Below are 20,028 nucleotides of genomic sequence, written 5' to 3'. Positions count from 1 at the left end.
TCAGTGACAGGAGGAAACCATGAGCCTCAGAAACACGGAGAAATACCCTCTTAACCCTTTTCCCCGTCTGGAACAAAAAGAAACCGAGTTAAATAAACGTTTGGCGAATTGTTTTAACTGTGTCAGTTCTAAAACAAAAACAACACATTTGGGTAATTCGTTTTTTATTAATATATTAAATTTTAACTGTAATTGTTACTCAGATTTTAAAGGCACGTTGAATCAACATTAATTTGCCACTAAAACAACATATCGATTTTACGTTGATTTAACACTGATTCAGTGTTATGGTTTTATATGTGTATTTAATTGTATTATATATTACAATTTAATTTGTTTAAATTATTTAAAATTGAATAAATAAATAAATAAATAAATAATACTAAATATATATATATATATATATATATATATATATATATATATATATATATATATATATATATATATATATATATTATCATTATTATTATTATTATTATTATTATTATTATTATTATTATTATTATTTGAGGGGAGCACCTTTTGCCTTAAAGCATTGTTTAGAAGAGCCCCAACCATTCAAAACCTTTGAAGGTTTAACCCCTTAACATGCTTTATTCTGTATACAGGCTACAGGTGTAGATAATACAAAACCCTCTTCCTCTGCAGTAAAATAACTTTCTGAGAATGTAACCTTAAAGAAGCTGCCTCTTTACTCTCTAAAAACTAGACAACCGTCTAGCTGAAAGACATGAAATGTTTAATTTGTATTCAGGAAAATACTGATTTTACAATAAAGCTTAGCAAAATTTTATGATTCTCCCTCCAGCAGACTTTAGCTCCAACCACTAATTAATCCCACCTGGTCCATTTAAGTACTGCCTCAAGAAATGCTTGATCAGTTGAATGGGGTGTGTTTGGTCTGAGACCCCTGAGCTGAGCTAAACCATTTAATTCCATTAAAAATACAGGGGTTGGACAATGAAACTGAAACACCTGTCATTTTAGTGTGGGAGGTTTCATGGCTAAATTAGACCAGCCTTGTGGCCAATCTTCATTAATTGCACATTGCACCAGTAAGAGCAGAGTGTGTAGGTTCAATTAGCAGGATAAGAGCACAGTTTTGCTTAAAATATTGCAATGCACACAACATTATGGGTGACATACTCATGACGTTCAAAAGAGGACAAATTGTTGGTGCACGTCTTACTGTCACATCTGTGACCAAGACAGCAAGTCTTTGTGATGTATCAAGAGCCATGGTATCCAGGGTAATGTCAGCATACCACCAAGAAGAACCAACCACATCCAACAGGATTAACTGTGGACACAAGAGGAAGCTGTCTGAAAGGGATGTTTGGGTGCTAACCCAGATTGTATCCAAAAAAACTAAAACCACGGCTGCCCAACTAATCAGTTAATTAACTCCCTACAGAGTTCAGGATGTATTAAAGTGGGAAAAAGCTAAATTGCGAAGGGCATGGTGCCTCCAGGGCAGAGATAGGTAAATTCTTTTTATATATTTATGTAATGTAAAAACTGATAAAAGAAACCAATTTTTTTGTACTGTGACAATAAATGGTTAATATGGCCAGGATCATAAGACTGATTTCTTGTTTTTAATAAACTTTACCAGCTTACAAGCACATGCACTACAATAAATGTAATATTGCAGAATGTTCAGCAAAGTATGCAATTCAGACAGATAGTTCGCATCTGTCAACACAGTATGATGCCATCTTTATTTCTTTGAGAAATATGGTCTATGCTGTGCATGTGCACTGTATATCAGGCCTGAAATCAGGCATGCTATGTCAACCAACACAAAAATACACTCAGCCATATTTTCAGATGTAGGCTAGTGACTGTTCATCTAATCACTGTGAAATTGGAATGACAAGGGCACCAAATGGGGTCTTGCATGTAACCAAACAAATGGATGATTACACCCTTTGCGGCCACAGCAATTGCACTCTACTCGAGTGTCCTTATGACGGAAGAGAAAAGAAGTCATCAGTCCCACTGATCTGACAAAAAAAATATGTAAAATTCTCTTCTTTAAAAAGTGTGGTGTTCATCCCTGCAGGATCCAAAATCCAGATGCCAGGATCAAGACCTTTATTTTCTATGTTAAAGAAAACTCTATCCTAAAACTGTTACTCAAACTGGTCGCTTAAGATTTTACTTGTTATTTTCCGGTAAGTCCCCACTAAAATTATTGTGTGCATAACTACAGTATTACAAATATTAATATCAGTTTAATATACCTACAATAGTACCCAGTAAACCAATATAGGCTAAACCAACCAGCTACCAAATAAAATTACAGAAAGAAGCCGTGTGGATATAGTTCCTTACACAACACTACTGTTGTAATTGCTCTGTCTTCCGCCTTCCAATATACATATTGAAACTGATACTAATACAATTTAGAGACAAACTAGTGTGGGCTTAGTGTGGTTAAGCACAACAGTGGTATGAAAAAAAGTTTGGGCAATCCTGATCATTTTAATGATTTTCCTTTATAAATCATTGGTTGTTCGTATCAGTAATTTCAGTATATCATAGTAGACGAACATGGTGATATTTGAGAAGTAAAACTAAGTTTATCGGATTTACAGAAAGTGTGTAATAATTCTTTAAACAAAATTAGGCAGGTGCATAGATGTAGGCACCCTAACAGAAATATTACATCAATGTTTAGATAAATCTGATAAAATTATTGTTTTTTTAATAGCTCGGTAAGGGGTGTGCCATATCATATTGTATGCGATAATAAAATTTAATTTGCATTTTGTTGCAGTAGTGTATTCTTGAAATATTTTTAATTCAGTGTTTGTCATATCGAGTATCGTTATTGCGAAAATACCATGAAATATTGATATTGTATAATGATATTATTTTAGGGCCATCGTTTGTACTTATTATGTTACACTACATCTCAAGTTCATTTCACACCGGATTTCTCCTTTAAGACAAATAACTGCAGTTATTTCATGCACGAGTCTGCCTACTCTCAGGCACTATCCCACACAGAGCTAAGCTCTGGTCTGGTCTGGTGTGCATTAGGCAGTGATGTGTATGCACTGCATTGCCCATACAGCCCCACTACTCATCATCACCAGCCTGCGATTCAAAATGGCTGCGAACTCGCTCTTAAAACATGATCCACTTTATGTTGTTCACTAAGCTCCAACTGCACGATTTATGACCGGCACGAGCTACCGGGCTCAGACCCAAGCTCCGGTACTCCTCGCGCTATAATGCGGAGCTCTGCTCCGGTGTCCGCGCGCTATCCGTGTTCATTACTCTGTAGACAATACGGTCCACACACCAGAATGGCGTTTACATGGTGCCCCAGAACGGGAATTTTTCCACCAGTGTTTTTTGCTATGACACGGCTTGGGCCAATGACAGAGCGAGAAAAAGAGCGGCCGTGGCGTCTAAACCAATCAAGTGAGAGAACGGAGGAGCAGAGCCCGCCCACTGGTCTGCGGACTCGCCGGTCATTCATGTTCCTGGGCGGCGGGGTCCGCAGAGCGTTTCCTGCCCTGATGCATGGTGGTCGGACGAAGGGATTGTTGGAAAATTTGGGAGGTTAGTATATAAATGTGTTTTACCCAGTGTGCCTTATTCCCTCACTCACTGCATAGCTGGGGAGTTCGCCGGCGGACGGGTCGCCAAGCTTTGAGGCTCAGCACGAGCTCAATAAAGCGATTAAAACGTTTCGGAAGCGATGTTTTATTTATTAGAGGCTATTGGAGCCTCGGCTCATATCGGTTACAACATTATAACGCTGCTGTTATTCCGCTTCTTCGAGTTAACGCCGTGCCGCTTTTCACCCCTTTTCACCGCTATCTGTGCTTGTTACTTTAGGTTTAGTGATGAGTTAAATAGATAATGCAGAATTATACACGGTTAAGATACGAGATAAAATCAATTATAACCCCGAATACAAGCGGCTGTTTGTGTATTTTAGCCCAACAAGTCGAGACCCCGGGCGTTAATTTAGCTAGCGTTAGCGTAGCTAACCTAGCCTAGCTAGGGTATTTGCTATCATAGTTAGCTAGGCTAGCATGCTAAAGTGTGTATTACGTTAACCCTTGTTTTGCTAACATCTTTAGTTAGCTTGTTAGCCTAGCTTTGCTGTCTAACTAAGCGTGTTCAGTCCTTTTCATTCTACATACTTAGATCACAATTAACGTTACTGTATAAACAAGTTAACGCTGGATAGCAACAGTTCTCTCAGAACAGTTAGCCTAAGCTACAATATTATATCATTTGAAAGTAAGCAAGCTATGCTAACTAACTAGATGCTGCTAAAAAAATATTGTTAGCTTAGCCAACTTAGCTAGCTGTCTATTAAGATAGAAAAACAATATTAATTATATAATTTCAAGGTGTAAAATGGTCTAATAAATGATAGCGTTGGATAAAAACAATTTATTTCACAGTTAACTAGCTACATCCTGTAGTTTAATTGAAGTTACAAGTATATTTATTAAATTGTGGGGACTGTATATTATCTGACAATATTAAATTAATAGATTTCCTAAACTAATGACTGGGGCAATTTACTCCAAATAGTTTTACAGAAATCATAGATATCTAGTGAACTAAATGTGAAAAGCTGCTTGGCGAGGATAAAATAGGTAGTTAGCTAACCAGTGTTACTGTAGCAACAGTTGGATGCAGAGAAACCTTAGCCTTGACACTCAATACAGGCATCAGGTTTAATAAATTCTGTGCCACAGTGGACTGATGTCCTTTAAATAAAGAATAAAGATAAAGAATGAACACTGTGTACCTTTGTGCCATCTAAACAAAGCAGGATTACATTACAGCATAGCTATACAGCTGACAGGATAGCCTTAGCTTCTGAACTGTGTAGTCAGTTGAAGTGTGGATCATGACAGTGCAGCAAGTAAATACAGTGATACGTTTGGAGATGATGGCTGGGCAATGTATTGTAAACTGATATGTTTAAATTCGATATACAGCTCTGGAAGAAATTAAGAGACCACTTCAGTTTCTGAATCAGTTTCTTTGATTTAGCTATTTATAGGTCTATGTTTGCGTAAAATTCTTATTCTTTAATATTTTATTTAATATTTTATTCTATAAACTACAAACAACATTTCTCCCAAATTCCAAACAAAACTATTGTAATTTAGAGCATTTATTTGCAGAAAATAAGAAATGGCTGAAATAACAAAAAAGATGCAGAGCTTTACCTCAAATAACAGATAGATAGACAGACAGACACTTGTTTATCCCAGAGGGAAATTTTGGAAAGAAAACAAGTTCATAAAGTTTTTCAAAAATCAATATTTGGTGGAACACCCTGGTTTTTAATCACATTTTTAAGCATCTTGGCATGTTTTCTTCCACCAGTCTTACAAACTGCTTTTGGATAATTTTCTGCCACTAAAAATTAAAGCAGGTCAGCTTGGTTTGAAGGCTTGTGATCACCCATCTTCCTCTTGATTATATTTCTGAGGTTTTCATTTTGGTAAAACCAAAGTAACTAATTTTTAATGAAAATGATAATGTGCAATTTTTAAGTTTTATTTTGCTTGCATTGTTTGCACACCCATATATGTCCATGTATATTTGATGCCTTTAAATTGTATGTCTTTTTTCAGTTGTTATTTACGAACTAAAAAAATATAAATAGAGGATGGCTCATATATTTAAAGACTATTGAGATTTTATTTGTTTATAAGATCACAAGCTCTAGTTTTTAGAGGAATGACATTCAACAGAGTACATATAGCCAGTCTAATCATGGTGAATATAAAAGAGAACAACATAATTCTGTACAGTGTGCTGTACAGAGTGAGTAGTGAGTCAGTAAAACGCCACCAAATGTGTAGCTGTTTTTTGCTTTTCATTAAACTTTATATTATTTACACCCACTGATAAATGTCCAGTGTACTGATGTTTTGTATTACATATAAACACTAATATTTTAACATTGTTTTCTGTTACATTGTGAAGGTTTATATCTTATCATACAGTATTGTATATCACCATTTGTTTTCAACACATTGAGATATTGCCCAGGTCTTTTGTAAACACCAAGAACATATTTATTCCAGTAGTACAGTCATCCTGTAAATTAGCATTGTGGGAACGAGTGCTTTATCCTTTACAGTTTTCTGCTTCCACTGTTCTTACACATCAAATAAACCTGTCTGTTAAGAGGGTGAGGTGATTCAGGTGGGTTTGAGCAGAAAAACACAAACCTCTGTAGGAATCATATCAAAAGGTATGATGAATCAGGAACCAGACATTAGGGCAGTCTATTTGTAAGCACAGATACTGTAATTGCAGACAGAACAATATTTGTAAATCATGGAACATGATTTCTTTAGCCCTTACAATGTCGATCCAAGTAATTTAAGGTGGTGTAATAATGGCTGGTTGGTTTTCATAGGTAGACCATGCTCTTAGCCCAGGTGAATCGAGACACCCAGAGCATGGAGTTCCAAAGTGTGGAGGGTGACCCACAGCAGGTTACCCTGTGTCTGACGGAGGCTGTGACAGTTGCAGGTGAGGAAAACTCAATGTACTTTTATTTGTTTTGCCTGATCATCTTTGCCAGGCCTATAACTACCAGCATTTGCCTTACAGACAGTGATCACATTGAGGGTATGGACACAGTGAGTCTGCAGGCAGTCACACTGATGGATGGCTCTACTGCATACATACAACACAGCCCTAAAGGTACAGATATTACTGGTTAATACCTAAAACACTGTAGATATTGAAGATAAACAGTCATTTAACTGGTGGATTATCCATCAATGTTTCAACATGTCTGCAACAGCTGCAGGAATAAATTGTCTGGATCTGTAGTCTGACTTTTTTTTATTTCCTTTGTTTAGTTTCTCTTACTGACAACAAGATAATGGAAGGGCAGGTAATCCAGTTGGAGGATGGATCAGCTGCATATGTGCAACATGTCCCAATGCCTAAATCAGGTACCTTAGACAGAATTGCATTTGTTATATAGACTTATTTTCTGCATGTTTTGTATAACTTTATGACTTTTTTTGAAGTTTTGTGCACTAAACATATATGGTACGTTTACCAGGCTGTGATTCATTCATAGACTAAATGTTTCTTTAAATAGGAACTCACCATGACCAAAATTCTATGTTATCCATGACTAGGCTTAATCTCCCAGGCTATCTGGGAACCTGCCCCATCGTGTCTAAATATATGAGGCATATCTTTCACATCAGTTTTAATTTAATCTTCAGTTGGAGAGGGACTAAGACTAGAGGATGGTCAGGCTGTGCAACTTGAGGATGGAACAACTGCATACATTCATGCACCCAAAGGTATAGTGGTCATTGTATTTGCTGTTTTATGTAGTAGCAGAAATATATAAATAAATATATTTCATGAAGCCAGCATTCATGTATTCTGTATCAATGCCTATTCCATTTTCAGAAACCTATGATCAGGGTGGGTTACAGGCGGTCCAGCTGGAGGATGGCACTACAGCCTATATCCAGCATATGCCCCAGTCGAGCACAATCCTGGCCATTCAGGCAGATGGAACAGTGGCGGATCTGCAGACAGAGGGTACCATCGACCCTGAGACAATTAGTGTGCTGGAGCAGTACTCTACCAAGGTGACAATCTCATAATGCTTACCTAACAATTTGGGCACGGGTGATGTAGTACTGATTCAATACTATTGATATAATTATATGTGTATGTGGCAGTTCCTACTAATATACCCAAATTGCTCTTTCAGATGGAGGGTACAGAATGCGGCACTGGGCTGCTCAGTAGAACCGATGCTGATGGCAGTGTTCATATGCAGGTGCAGTTTTTTACAATTACTTATATTATGTACTGTACATCCTGTTTTTGTGTGTGTTTTGTGAATAACAAGCTCTCTGTGTTCAGATTGTCTTGCAGGGTCAGGAGAGCAGGTCTCCCAGAGTGCAGCACATTGGGGAAAAGTCCTTCCGATGTGAACATGAAGGCTGCGGAAAACTGTACACCACTGCGCACCATCTAAAGGTAAAGCCATATCAGTGTTTGCCAGCAAAAATAAAGCATGCACAGTTTTGCCGTGTTAATATTATGTCTGTATAGTTAAACATATTCAGTCTTTTAATTCGATGTTTTGTTTTTGTATAAAAGGTTCATGAAAGATCACACACTGGTGATAAACCTTACATATGTGACCATCTGGGCTGCGGTAAAAAGTTTGCCACAGGTACATTTTCACACATGGACATTCTTTCAAAATGAAATACTTCATTAATTCATTCATTTAAAACATTTACTTATGCTCATATGTATCCTGCAGGGTATGGCCTAAAAAGTCATGTCCGAACACACACTGGTGAAAAACCCTATCGCTGTCAGGAGCTCAACTGCTGTAAATCTTTTAAGACATCTGGAGACCTACAGAAACACACAAGAACACACACAGGTGTGGTAGCTCGAAATCACATCATATTCTGATTAAGCTGTTGCGTAGTGTGTACAGTAGTAATTAGGGTGTAATGACATTGTTTGGTTTTGGTGATTCTGATTTCCTAATCCTCTGTTCTTGTAGGGGAGAAGCCCTTCAAATGTCCGTTTGAAGCATGTGGGAGGTCTTTCACTACTTCAAATATTCGAAAGGTCCACATCCGAACACACACTGGCGAGCGACCGTACTACTGCTCTGAGCCCAACTGTGGAAGGACTTTTGCCAGTGCCACCAACTACAAAAATCACATGAGGATTCACACTGGTATCTAACCTGTCACATTAAACAAAACTCTAAAAAGTTTTAACATGCACTTCATAATCGAATTACTGCAGAGTTGTCAGTAAATTTACTAGGCAAATGGATAATAGGACAACTCATGTATGAACACTTGAGAAAAAATGGGAGTTTACATGGGTGGTCAGTAGCAATCAGATTTTTTCTTTGCAACCAGCCAATAATCACACAGAATAAGATGTGGTGTAAACATGTAAAACCCAAAATTCACATTGTTTATTTTAACACATCAATCTGCAATATTGACATACACCAGCTAGAAAATAGATCATTTAAATCTTGAGGGAGCTATGTTAAACTATTTTTTTTTTTCAGATTTGAGAATTTACTCTAAGCAGATAACAACAATAATCAGTATATAAATATATCATTATGTGAATGTACTCACTTTTATAGCTGTTGATAAAAAAATTATACCTGCATTCTCCTCTAAGCGCATTATTCCTTATTTTTTGTTCCTTAGGAGAGAAGCCATATGTCTGCACAGTTCCTGGCTGTGATAAGCGCTTTACTGAATACTCTAGTCTCTACAAGCATCATGTAGTTCACACTCCCTGTAAGCCCTACAACTGCAACCACTGTGGAAAGACCTACAAGCAGATCTCCACTTTAGCCATGCACAAACGCACAGCACACAATGACACTGAGCCCATTGAGGAGGAGCAGGAGGCCTACTTTGAACCACCCTCAGGTCAGGAATGAAAACAATGGCTTCTTTGAAGCACTCCATTGTAGTGACCGGGTCACGACTAATGTCATTACTAATAACAAGTCAACAAATGTTTTCTGTTTTTTACTTTATTTGTTTATCTGTATGAAATATTTCCTTCAGAGGCCATTGATGACCCTACATTAACATTTACCCCTAACGTGGAGGAGGAGGACAGTGGGTCAGAACATATTTCATCAGGATCAGACATCATGAGTCAGCAGCACGTAGCACTCATATCTCCAGATGGAACACAGCAGGTCAGTGGATGCCAGTAAAATGTGTGACCAAGTTCTTAATTTATATATTTATAATATAATATACAGTACAGTACTACTAAAAGCGTTTCTCTCAGCAACATCTGTGTTTTATTTGTAAAAACTCTGGATCACATTAGAACAGTTGCAGGTCCACATATATACAGTAAAAGGTAAAAAAAAAATCCTAATTGTAAAGAAGGTGGTAGGGTAAATCTTGTAAGCTTGGTTGGACACCTACAGCCAGTGCACAGATATTTTAAATTCCATCACCAGCTCACCTGATTTAACATTTATTAAGCACTGATTTACCAAAATTTGTGTTTGTAAAAAAATGCTGGATGATATTTTCCAATGAGAATTGCTTTAGAGATGAGATGTTTAATGTGGTGTACACTGCTTTTGTATGCTTATTTGTATGTATTCTTAGTGTTTTATTGATCTAATAAAAAACATAATGCACTAGTATTTGGATGGTCTAGGTGTCAATTTTTACTTTGTTTTGTGGTTTTAAAATATCCTGCATTTATATATTTTTTAGGTTCTTTCCCACGCAGATGTGCAAGCAATGAGTGGCACAATAACCATGGTAACACAAGAGGGAACAACTATAACCATCCCTGCTCATGAAGCAATGCTTTCCCCAGGAGAGGCTCACTCTGTCACCATGGTTTCAGCAGATGGCACAGAAGGACAAGTAAGATTACAGCTGTTGGCATTAATATTGTACTAGTGTCCACATCCATTTACAGGTTTGTTATATGTGCTTGTTTACAACAGTTTGTTTGTTTTGTAGGTGGCCATTGTGACGCCCGATTTATCCGTATTCCAGACTGAGGATGGGGAGTTGGTGCAGGAGCAACAGCAGCCTGTGGTATCCAGCAGCCCACACCCGGTTACTCTGCTGGCTACCTCCAATGGCACACACATAGCAGTTCAGGTATCTTTCAGACACACACAGGAGGGTCACTTAGTTCAAACACTACAGTGTTTACTAAGATTACACATAGGCTCCTACTTGAGTCCTATAAAACACTCAAATCCATTTGGGGTGGGGCTGATGGATTGTCTGTATCTGTCTGTATGTTAGAGAATGTTATCCTTTGTTTTAGGTGGGAAGTAGACTGGTGTTTTATGGCTTAAGTGTGTGTGTGAACTTCCATTCAACTGCAGTACTGTGGCAAGCTGTTGTGTAATGTTCTATTCTTATCTGGAGTTTGTCTGTTGACTTTATTGTATAAACTTTTTCATGCTTACTGCCATCTCTGATAAGGTGACAAAACTATGTTCAATCTTCCCCCTTATAATCGAAAGTTCTTAACATTTCACACAGACCTCAGCATAGAGCTAAACCAAGGTTTCCCATGCTATTGATGATAGATTTAATTCCTTATATTGCTTTGAACAATAAAAGTATTTTATTGTGCCATTAGTAGCCTTATAATTAGAGGTGTTATATATATATATATATATATATATATATATATATATATATATATATATATATATATATATATATTTTTTTTTTTCTTTTTTCTTTTTTTAAGTTGAAATATATGATTGAAAATATTTACTAAAACTCACAAAATGATGAACTGCTGATTTGTTTTTTTATTTTACAAATAAGCATTTTATGTAATCAGCTTAATACTAGTGAAGTTAATTTTTACTCTGATTATGAATTATGTATGATTTATCACATGCAGTAAAATTCAGAAGAGTATGCATGTACTGAAGTTGGTTTTCCCATAAACCCAACAATTCTTCATTCTATGATCTCACATGATTCTATTGTCCGAATCCCCCCAGTGAGGGTCTTGTATTCAACTGGCAATCCTCCCGGAGGGTGAAATACAAATTTGGCAACCTACGACCAATGGGTGGGAACACGAGGTTCGGCGGACCACGTGATTAACGGGACACGGAGCAATGTGTAAAGTCAGCTGATACAGAGAGGCCTGTGTGCGTGCGTGTGTCGCGAGACACAGTTAACAACAAATGTCGTGGCGTTTTAATCTCATTGACCAATCCAAACAACAGCAAGTCAATTACTTTAGATTAGATTAGATTAGATTAGAGCCTGTTATATTTTACTTACATTAAAGATCAAGTAGGAACATTTTAAATACATGATTGTATGGTAAAGTAATGTTGAAACCAGCAAAACCAAAACCAAAAAAAAAAAAACCCTGCAGAACTTGAGTTTCACGATTTGTAAAATATGGTTTAGGGAATATAAGATTGAAAATTAGTACAATTATCCCTAATTCAGCGCTGTGTTAGAAATATCAGAAATAACCTGTGTAGTACAAGATCCAATGACACACACAACATGCCATATTTTATTTATTTTTTTAGTTGAAGTGAACACACACACTCAAGCAATATAATATCAAGATATACCATTTCCCTAACATGTTTTTTGTTGTTGTTTTCTACCAGCTCAGTGATCAACCCTCGCTAGAAGAAGCGATCAGAATTGCATCAAGAATACAGCAAGGAGAGACCCCTGGTCTGGATGACTAAGCATGGTCTTCAATGAAATACCATCATGAACTTGTGTGGGTGAATGTGCGTGTGAGTGTTGTGAATATCATGTATCCTAAAAATGGAAGGTTTGTAATGTTTAGCAACATTATGATTGCTCTGTTTCAAGAGGACTGAAGATATGAAAATATTTTTGTGTGAAATAATGTATATAATAATGTTTTGCAACTGGAGTTTTCTGCTGTAAATATTTATTTGATTCTCCTATTGATTACCTGACTTTTTAGGATCTTAATAAATGAATGATCTGAGTGTGTTTCACAAGGAGTAAATGACTCAGTTGTGCTTAACTCTGGCCCTACAGGAGTAGTTGAATAGTTGACACAATTGTTCAGTTTGGGTCTATGAAATTGGGAAAGCTGATACTTCAGCCTTAAACATGTTATTGACATTTATAGTTCACTACAGCGTAATTCCTGAATTATGTGTTAAAACCTGACTTTTTAGGATATTGGGAACTAAATATCTTGATTTAATGTTTCTTTAATTTATATATTGCATTAGATTAGAATTTAAAAATAGTATAGGTCTAAAGTAAAATAGGATTGGCTGTTAGATATTTAGCTAGATAGAATGATGTGAAAAATCACTTCTGCCTTTAATTCAGCGTTGTAATTACAGCGTGTATTAATAGGTTTGCATAATTTTATTTTAATGCACTTTTTTCGTGCATACAGCGAAAAGTGGGCTGCTTGCTGTCTGATGTATGGGCGGAGTTTTGCTCATCCAAACAAGACCATGTGGCTAATTTGTGGAGTCAGCCTCCAAATCCACATATGATGTGAATAGGGCTAATACAGTGATACTCACTTGTTTTTTTGTTTACACGTATAGAATAACAATAGGCTAACTAATTATTGTAAAGTGTGTTTTATGTAGTTACATTCTCACACTAACTTTATACAGAACTCGATATGGTTAGGTCTGTGTCCACAAAAACAGAATTTAAGTACAGTATGTTCCCGATTTGGACAAAAGAAGGTAAATTACCATGATAAAGTGTCCCGTGATCAATCGAGAAATAGGATAGAGAGAGATTAGAAGATGAAAGAGACGCGCGGGGCTTCGCGCCTTTGCCCGGGGTGTTCTGTTGAGTTTTGGTACCCGTCGATATGTGCTTCCTTACGACACTGCGCATGCTTTTTTTTTTTTTTTTAATGTTTTCTTTTTATTCATTTTTATTTTTTTATATTGCGAGCATTAAACAACCTGCTTGAATATTAAAAACATTGTAAATAGCAGATAAAATATTAATAAACTATAAAACGTATCACGTAAGTTACATGACCCTATGTTTTAAACTTTACCTGATACAGTGATTTAGCCTATCCACATATCATACCTGGGCTTTTGCTGATAGTGTTTTCTAATAAGGTTTCTAATATGGTGCGTTTTTGGTATTTTTACCTTTTTAAAAAAATACTACAAGGGTAGCACAGGTTGACAGGGTAGCACAGCTCGACAGAACACCAGTGGACACTTCTCTAAAGAAGGGCACTTTCGGCAAAATGGAGAACGCCCGGCGCTGACGTCGCCTGTTGGCCCCGCCCATCTTTCAAACTGGAAGCTCCTCTCTGATTGGTCGGCTCAGAGTCATTTGACCAACGGTCGCGGGAAGGCTCCGAGCACGCTGGCTGTAGGTGGGAGGAGTGGCGCCCCATTCAAAATACTTTTGTAAACAAAATTATCTTAATACACGTAATTTGTACGACTTTGAGGAGTCAGGAGGTTGTTTTCGTGTTTTTGTCGCTGTGTGTCGGGAGCTCTTTTTCACGGATACGTGGTTTTCATCGCGTACGGACGGGATTGACTGTAGTTGGGACTCCGGGACGCAGTGAAGAAGCAGAAGCCATTTTTTTCTGACCAACTTGCCGAGTTTAGATACGGAGTAGACGCAGGGTTGGGGTAGGAGGTGAGCTTCACGGACAGTATTTGCTGTTTTAACAGAGGTTGTGTGTGTTTTGTGGGTGTCCGGAGACTAAAGTGTCGGTTACTCTACCGATAATCGGGGTTTTGTTTTGGTTTAGTTTATAATCTATAACTGTTAGTTAGATAAACTTTTCAGCGGCTAAGGGTTAGCTAACGCTAACCTAGCAGTCTGCGGAGCTTGACTCCACTCATTAGCTAGCTTAGCTACTGTTAGTTAGCTAGCCAGCGAACATCAGTAAATAGTTAGCTAGCTGGATAGCGCTTGATTACCTATCTTAGCTAATTATCGGTTCTCAATCATGTTTTGCTCACCTTCTGGAGCCTGATTTGACAAGTTAACCTAACTTTTTAAAGAGTTTTTAAAAGTCGTCTTATCGGATTTTTAAAAGCCGAGAAGATGAGTTTCGGCTGTCGGCGAAACCCCGACTTCTCCCCAAACCTGCGGCCCATTCGCCAAAAGTTGTTCTCCAACAGCGACGGCGAAGAGGACAGTATCGAGGAGGCCAACAACAGCACGGGAGCCGAGTCTGGTTTCACAGAACTGGACTCCCCGGTCCTGCGTCGGAACAGCGCAGATAAGAGACACGAAGAGCTGCTGAACAGCAGCCCGCTGAGCCGGACCAGGGAGGAGGACGACGACCCCGAGTCCTGGGACGAGGAAGGCTTCGGTTCTCCGTCTCATCTCAAACCCACCTTCTGCACCAAGAACTCGCCGTCGCCGAGAAAAAGCCCCCGTGCTTCTTACGACAGCTCTCCCGAGAGGACATACATGCCCGAGGATCTGGAGGGGTCGAGCTCCCCCATCCCGGACTGTCCGGATACACCGCCCCATAAAACCTTCAGAAAGCTCCGGCTATTCGACACGCCACACACTCCTAAGGTTAGTTAGTGGTTAATGTTTGTTGTGCTGGTTGTTTTGTAAGACTGGGGAAAAAGAGAGAGAAAGGTCTGTTGCAAACAGAACATTTGGGATAGTAAAGAAGAAATGTTTTTTTTTTTCCATTTTTTTGTTATTTTGTTTGTTACTGCTTCTTACAGTTTTAATTTAGAAAAAAATAAACTTGATTATCTGAGTCTCTGAATTTACATTTTGTGGGCAAAATGGGGAAACTATTTTTCTTTACTGTATTAAATGGAAAAGCTTTTTTTTCCTTAAACGAGAATAACACTTAAACTCGTTACATTGATTGAGAGATTAAACTTTTTTTTTAAGTAGCTTAAAAACACTGTCCGGTATTCAGTAGCAATAATGTTAAAGTAAGCCCAACTTTGGTTAAACTATTGTTTAGTTATTGAAAACTCATACAGGGTTTTGTCAGGTCCTATTTTTTTTTCTTTCTTCTAACGGCCACGTCAATATAAAGTACTTTAAAAAATGTTTCCCCCAGGTGTGTTTGTAGCTACAGTCCTGTGACCCACTTACTCCCTCCTCTAACTGTACACTTACGTAATGTGTTGGAGCTCTAATGAATCATCTCATTGATTCAGCAGAGATTCACAGTTTCTGGTTGCTTGTTTTAAGAGCCTGGAGAAATAACGTTCCTGCTTTTAAAAAATGTAACAGGAAGCTTTTTTTATTTCAAAACTGCTGCACGTGTTTTGTTGCATGTTTTGTCTGCTCATAATTTTATGATCCTGCTTTTCAGAGTTTGCTGTCGAGGGCGAGGACCTCAGCTTCTTCAAACAGACGAGTAGCTCTCTTCAAGAATGTGGATTCCAAAGGCAAGGCCAGTCTCGACGGAAGGCGAAACCAGACACCTTTGGTCAACATTAACCCCTTCACCCCTGACTCAATCGTCCTCCAGTCATCAACGCAACAAAGGAACAACAGGAAACGCTCACACTGGAATGAGTAAGTTCTTGAATAATAGAATAGATAGATGTTTTGTTTTTGTTTTCTTGAAGTTCACTGTGATTTTAAGGTGTGGTCAAAAGCCTCTTCAGCTTGCTTGTTCTAATAATACATGGTTAGGTTTTCAGTATCATATAACGCACATGTTGTGCTGATGTTCGTTAAATTCGTTTATTACCGAAGCTACTCCTACATCAAGTTGGCAAGAAACCAAACCCTCGTGTTTGCTCATAAAGCAGGCCACGTGCTTACTCTGACCTCTCTGCTGCCCCCCAGTGTTAGATGTGAAATATAACACTCCTCTTTGAAATTTCTAATGCACAGCTCCTGTGGTGAGGACATGGAGGCAAGTGATGCTGAAGTTGAAGATGACATTATTCCACCATCAAAGGTAACCATTTTGCAACTTACTATTTTTTTGTTGTTGTTTGATGCACATGAACTATAAAGAGAGTAAATGAACACTTGTTTATGTTCAGGAGTGTAGGATGTCCCTTAATGAAACAGTAGTAATTTTGTTTCCTGTTTCAAAAAAATTCTCTACAGAGGCTTACAATGATGGAGAATAACATGATGTCCAGGTATGCGTCAGAGTTCCATGAGCTAGAGAAAATTGGTTCAGGACAGTTTGGTGCCGTCTTCAAATGTGTAAAAAGACTAGATGGCTGCATCTACGCCATCAAGCGTTCCAAGAAGCCTTTGGCAGGATCTGTGGATGAGTAAGTGATATGTCATTACTGTATTATCTGTGTTTATGGTTTCTAGTAAATGTTTTTAACTTTAAATGTGTGTGCAATACATTTTTATAAAACATTTGAATTTTACCATAACAGGCAGAATGCACTTCGAGAAGTCTACGCACATGCTGTTCTAGGACAGCACCCTCATGTGGTGAGGTATTACTCGGCATGGGCAGAGGATGACCACATGCTGATCCAGAATGAGTACTGCAACGGTGGCACCCTATCGGATGTAATCGCTGAGAACTACAGACGTATGCACTTTCTGTCCGAGTTGGAGCTGAAGGATCTGCTACTGCAAGTCTCTCGCGGGCTCAAGTACATCCACTCAATGGCACTTGTGCATATGGACATTAAGCCTAGTGAGTTTCTTCTGAGAAATATTGTTTTATTTTGCCGTAGTGTTTTCTAGGCATCTTTAATCAATAGTAAAAAATAAATTAAAAACTCAACAGATACAACTTCAAAACAAGTATTTAACATTTTGTGCATTTGTTTCAGGCAACATATTCATTTCACGGAAACCTGCTGTCAGTGTTGAGGAGTTTGAGGATGAAGAGGATGAGGCAAACACTAGTGTGATTTATAAAATAGGTAAGAACACTGAGTAAACACTTCATATATGATGATGGTGTATGTTAAAAAGCATTGGATAAAAATTGACAACCTTTTCTTTCATAGGTGACTTAGGCCATGTGACCAGAGTAACCAATCCCCAAGTTGAGGAGGGTGACAGCAGATATCTGGCTAATGAAGTTCTTCAAGAGGTAAAAGCAGCATAAGCAGATTGTTTTCAGTCATCTAAAATTAACTTCAGCATTTATTCAGTGTAATAACTTTGGTTTCTTTGCAGGACTATTCTAACCTGACAAAGGCTGACATTTTTGCTCTGGCCCTGACTGTTGTCAGTGCCTCTGGAGCTGAGCCTCTGCCTACTAATGGAGAAAAGTGGCACCAAATCAGACAGGGAATACTGCCCCATATCCCTCAAGTACTCTCTCAGGACTTTTTAAGCTTGTTGAAGGTAAAGATGCAGACCTTATATTAATTACCAGTAATGTATTTATTTCTTAAGTATAATTTCCACATGTGCTTCATAAAATTAAAAAATGACTTTCTTGTCATAGCTTATGATCCATCCTGACCCAACACGAAGACCGTCCACTTCTGACCTCATCAGGCATCCTGTCCTACTTACTGCTGCAAGGATGAGTGCTGATCAGTTACGCGTGGAACTCAATGCTGAGAGATTTAAGAACGCCTTGCTCCAAAAGTATGTTGCTTTGTTAAAATTAATATCAAAATAATGGTTTGTCAGTTGAACAGTTCAGAACCTTAGTTTATAGGATTATGTCATAGGAACTTTTAAGATTTATTTTTGCAGTTTACTTGTGAACTTGTTTATTGTGTAGGTAAACAAAAGCAAATGTAAATCACAGGAAAGAACTCTGAAACAAGAAACACTTGCTGTTGTTTCTTTTAAATTTAGTTTGCACATTAGAAATGGATGTGTTGTGTGGTGTTCTCAGCACACTTATAATTTTAAAAGACCTTCCTAGCTTAAGTAATATATTGAACTGCTTGACCAGGGTTAAGAACCTTTACACTAGAGCTATTAATTAAGAATAAGGTGGTTATTGCAGTTCAATGTGAAATGTATCTTTTGATTTACCGTTGTTTTTTTGTTTGCTTTTTTTGTTTTTAGGGAGCTGAAAAAAGCCCAACTTGCCAAAGCTGCAGCAGAGGAGCGGGTTTTGTCCACAGACAGAGTTTTGACTCGCTCCACAGTCCAGTCTAGTTCCAGAAGCTCTCGGCTCATTGGGAAAAAGATGAACCGCTCTCTCAGTCTCACCATTTACTGAACTGAACTTCAATGAAAGAAGAAAGTCCCCACCAGGGGGAAGCAGTGGTGCTGTATCGCAGAATTCACAAGGAGGCAGAATTATCCGTTGCTGATTGGACAGTTGTTCTAAAACTGTTAGTGCTTATACTGTTTCAGTACAAGAGGTTTTTTCTTTTACACTTCACAAAAATGGAGTAACTCTTTGTGGGGGGAGAAGACAACTCTCTTTGCATCAGTTTCAACTGAGCATAGACTGTTTTTGCATGCTCAACTTAGTTTCAGTTCTGCAGACTTTTTCAGTGTAGTTTTTTCTTAAGGTAGAAAACTTCCTTTACATTGTCATGTTTTCTTTTATTTCTGCTAAATGTTCCACAGGGTCTACAGTTACCCTGCACTTCTAACTCTAGTGTGCAGAGTTTCTCAGACATGGGGAAGCTGTGAATCCTCTGTACAGCCCTGATTTGTGAATGTTCCAGACCTAAGACTTGTGCACCTTACTGCCTGTGAAAAATGCCTGGTGTTGAACAAAGAAAGCTTGGACCCTATGTGTAGATTGCCATTAATATGAGCACTTTGGAGGCAATGGGGAACTTGCCAGAATTTTTTGCTGCTATTCATGTTTGTCTATTTCCAGTTGTGGTTGGAAAAATTGATCCTATACTTTTTGCATGGATCTGTTTTAAGATGAATCGAAGATTTGTTTTTGCTATTCAATCAGTCACCTCAAGTCATTCAATAGGAGGTGATCCAGTGTCCTTAACAGAAATCCATATGATTTTGGCTCTCTATCTTTTGAGTAAACCACAGGTAAAAGGTGTAGTATTGATCATGTGAATTATGGGATTGGGCTCAATTTGAAATACTCAGCAAATTAAGCTAGATTGGTGTCAAAGTGTTCTACATTAACTGGAAGTGAGAATGCATGCCTTTTTTATGTAAGCATCTGTCACTTCATGCATCAACATTTTTGTAGCATTAATGAAACAATTGTCTTCAATGAATAGATAATATTTGTATTGTCTATTTTGTCAAAATACAGCATCATTCATTAGGGTACTGTTCTCTGTAAAATATCCTGTAAAAAAAAAAAAAAACAACGTCATGTTTTTCTTGTAAATATGTTCTTTTAATAAAATCCATTTATGTAATGTTATGTTGTTGGTTTGTTCTTGTGGGGTTTACACAATCTGAATAGTCATCCACTCTTACTGTGCTGTGTTTAGTAATGGATGCATATTAAACAAAACAAAGGCAAAAAGCTGTCTTAAAGGACAACCAAAAGGAAATAAAATCCTCATCTTCCCAAAAGATTTACTGGTGACTTCTGAAACTGCTTTCACAGTAGGTGTAGCTTCAGATACATTGAAGT

At 37.8% G+C, this 20,028-nt stretch overlaps 2 protein-coding genes across 2 annotated transcripts; both read left to right on the top strand.

The window, feature by feature from the left end:
• The first annotated feature begins 3,456 nt into the window (after positions 1–3,456).
• On the top strand, positions 3,457–12,570 carry znf143b (zinc finger protein 143b). Its single transcript, XM_007249230.4, has 16 exons — positions 3,457–3,579; positions 6,422–6,537; positions 6,619–6,711; positions 6,873–6,968; positions 7,251–7,331; positions 7,444–7,628; positions 7,754–7,822; positions 7,909–8,025; positions 8,149–8,224; positions 8,318–8,443; positions 8,570–8,749; positions 9,246–9,473; positions 9,615–9,751; positions 10,290–10,445; positions 10,545–10,688; positions 12,191–12,570. Exons 2-16 carry the CDS (start codon positions 6,429–6,431, stop codon positions 12,272–12,274), a joined length of 1,881 nt encoding a protein of 626 aa, XP_007249292.3. The 5' UTR covers positions 3,457–3,579; positions 6,422–6,428; the 3' UTR covers positions 12,275–12,570.
• A 1,313-nt stretch (positions 12,571–13,883) lies between these two features.
• wee1 (WEE1 G2 checkpoint kinase) lies at positions 13,884–19,807 on the top strand. The gene is made up of 10 exons (XM_007249228.4): positions 13,884–15,104; positions 15,871–16,076; positions 16,401–16,467; positions 16,623–16,795; positions 16,910–17,178; positions 17,318–17,410; positions 17,498–17,583; positions 17,670–17,840; positions 17,944–18,089; positions 18,522–19,807. The coding sequence occupies exons 1-10, from the start codon at positions 14,622–14,624 to the stop codon at positions 18,676–18,678; spliced, it is 1,851 nt and encodes a 616-aa protein (XP_007249290.2). The 5' UTR covers positions 13,884–14,621; the 3' UTR covers positions 18,679–19,807.
• The last annotated feature ends 221 nt before the right edge of the window (positions 19,808–20,028 follow it).

Source organism: Astyanax mexicanus, chromosome 9 (genome assembly GCF_023375975.1).
Source record: "Astyanax mexicanus isolate ESR-SI-001 chromosome 9, AstMex3_surface, whole genome shotgun sequence".
Classification (NCBI taxonomy): Eukaryota; Metazoa; Chordata; class Actinopteri; order Characiformes; family Acestrorhamphidae; genus Astyanax; species Astyanax mexicanus.
Note: the sequence above shows the minus strand (reverse complement) of the source record. Positions and strands in the feature narration are given on the sequence as shown.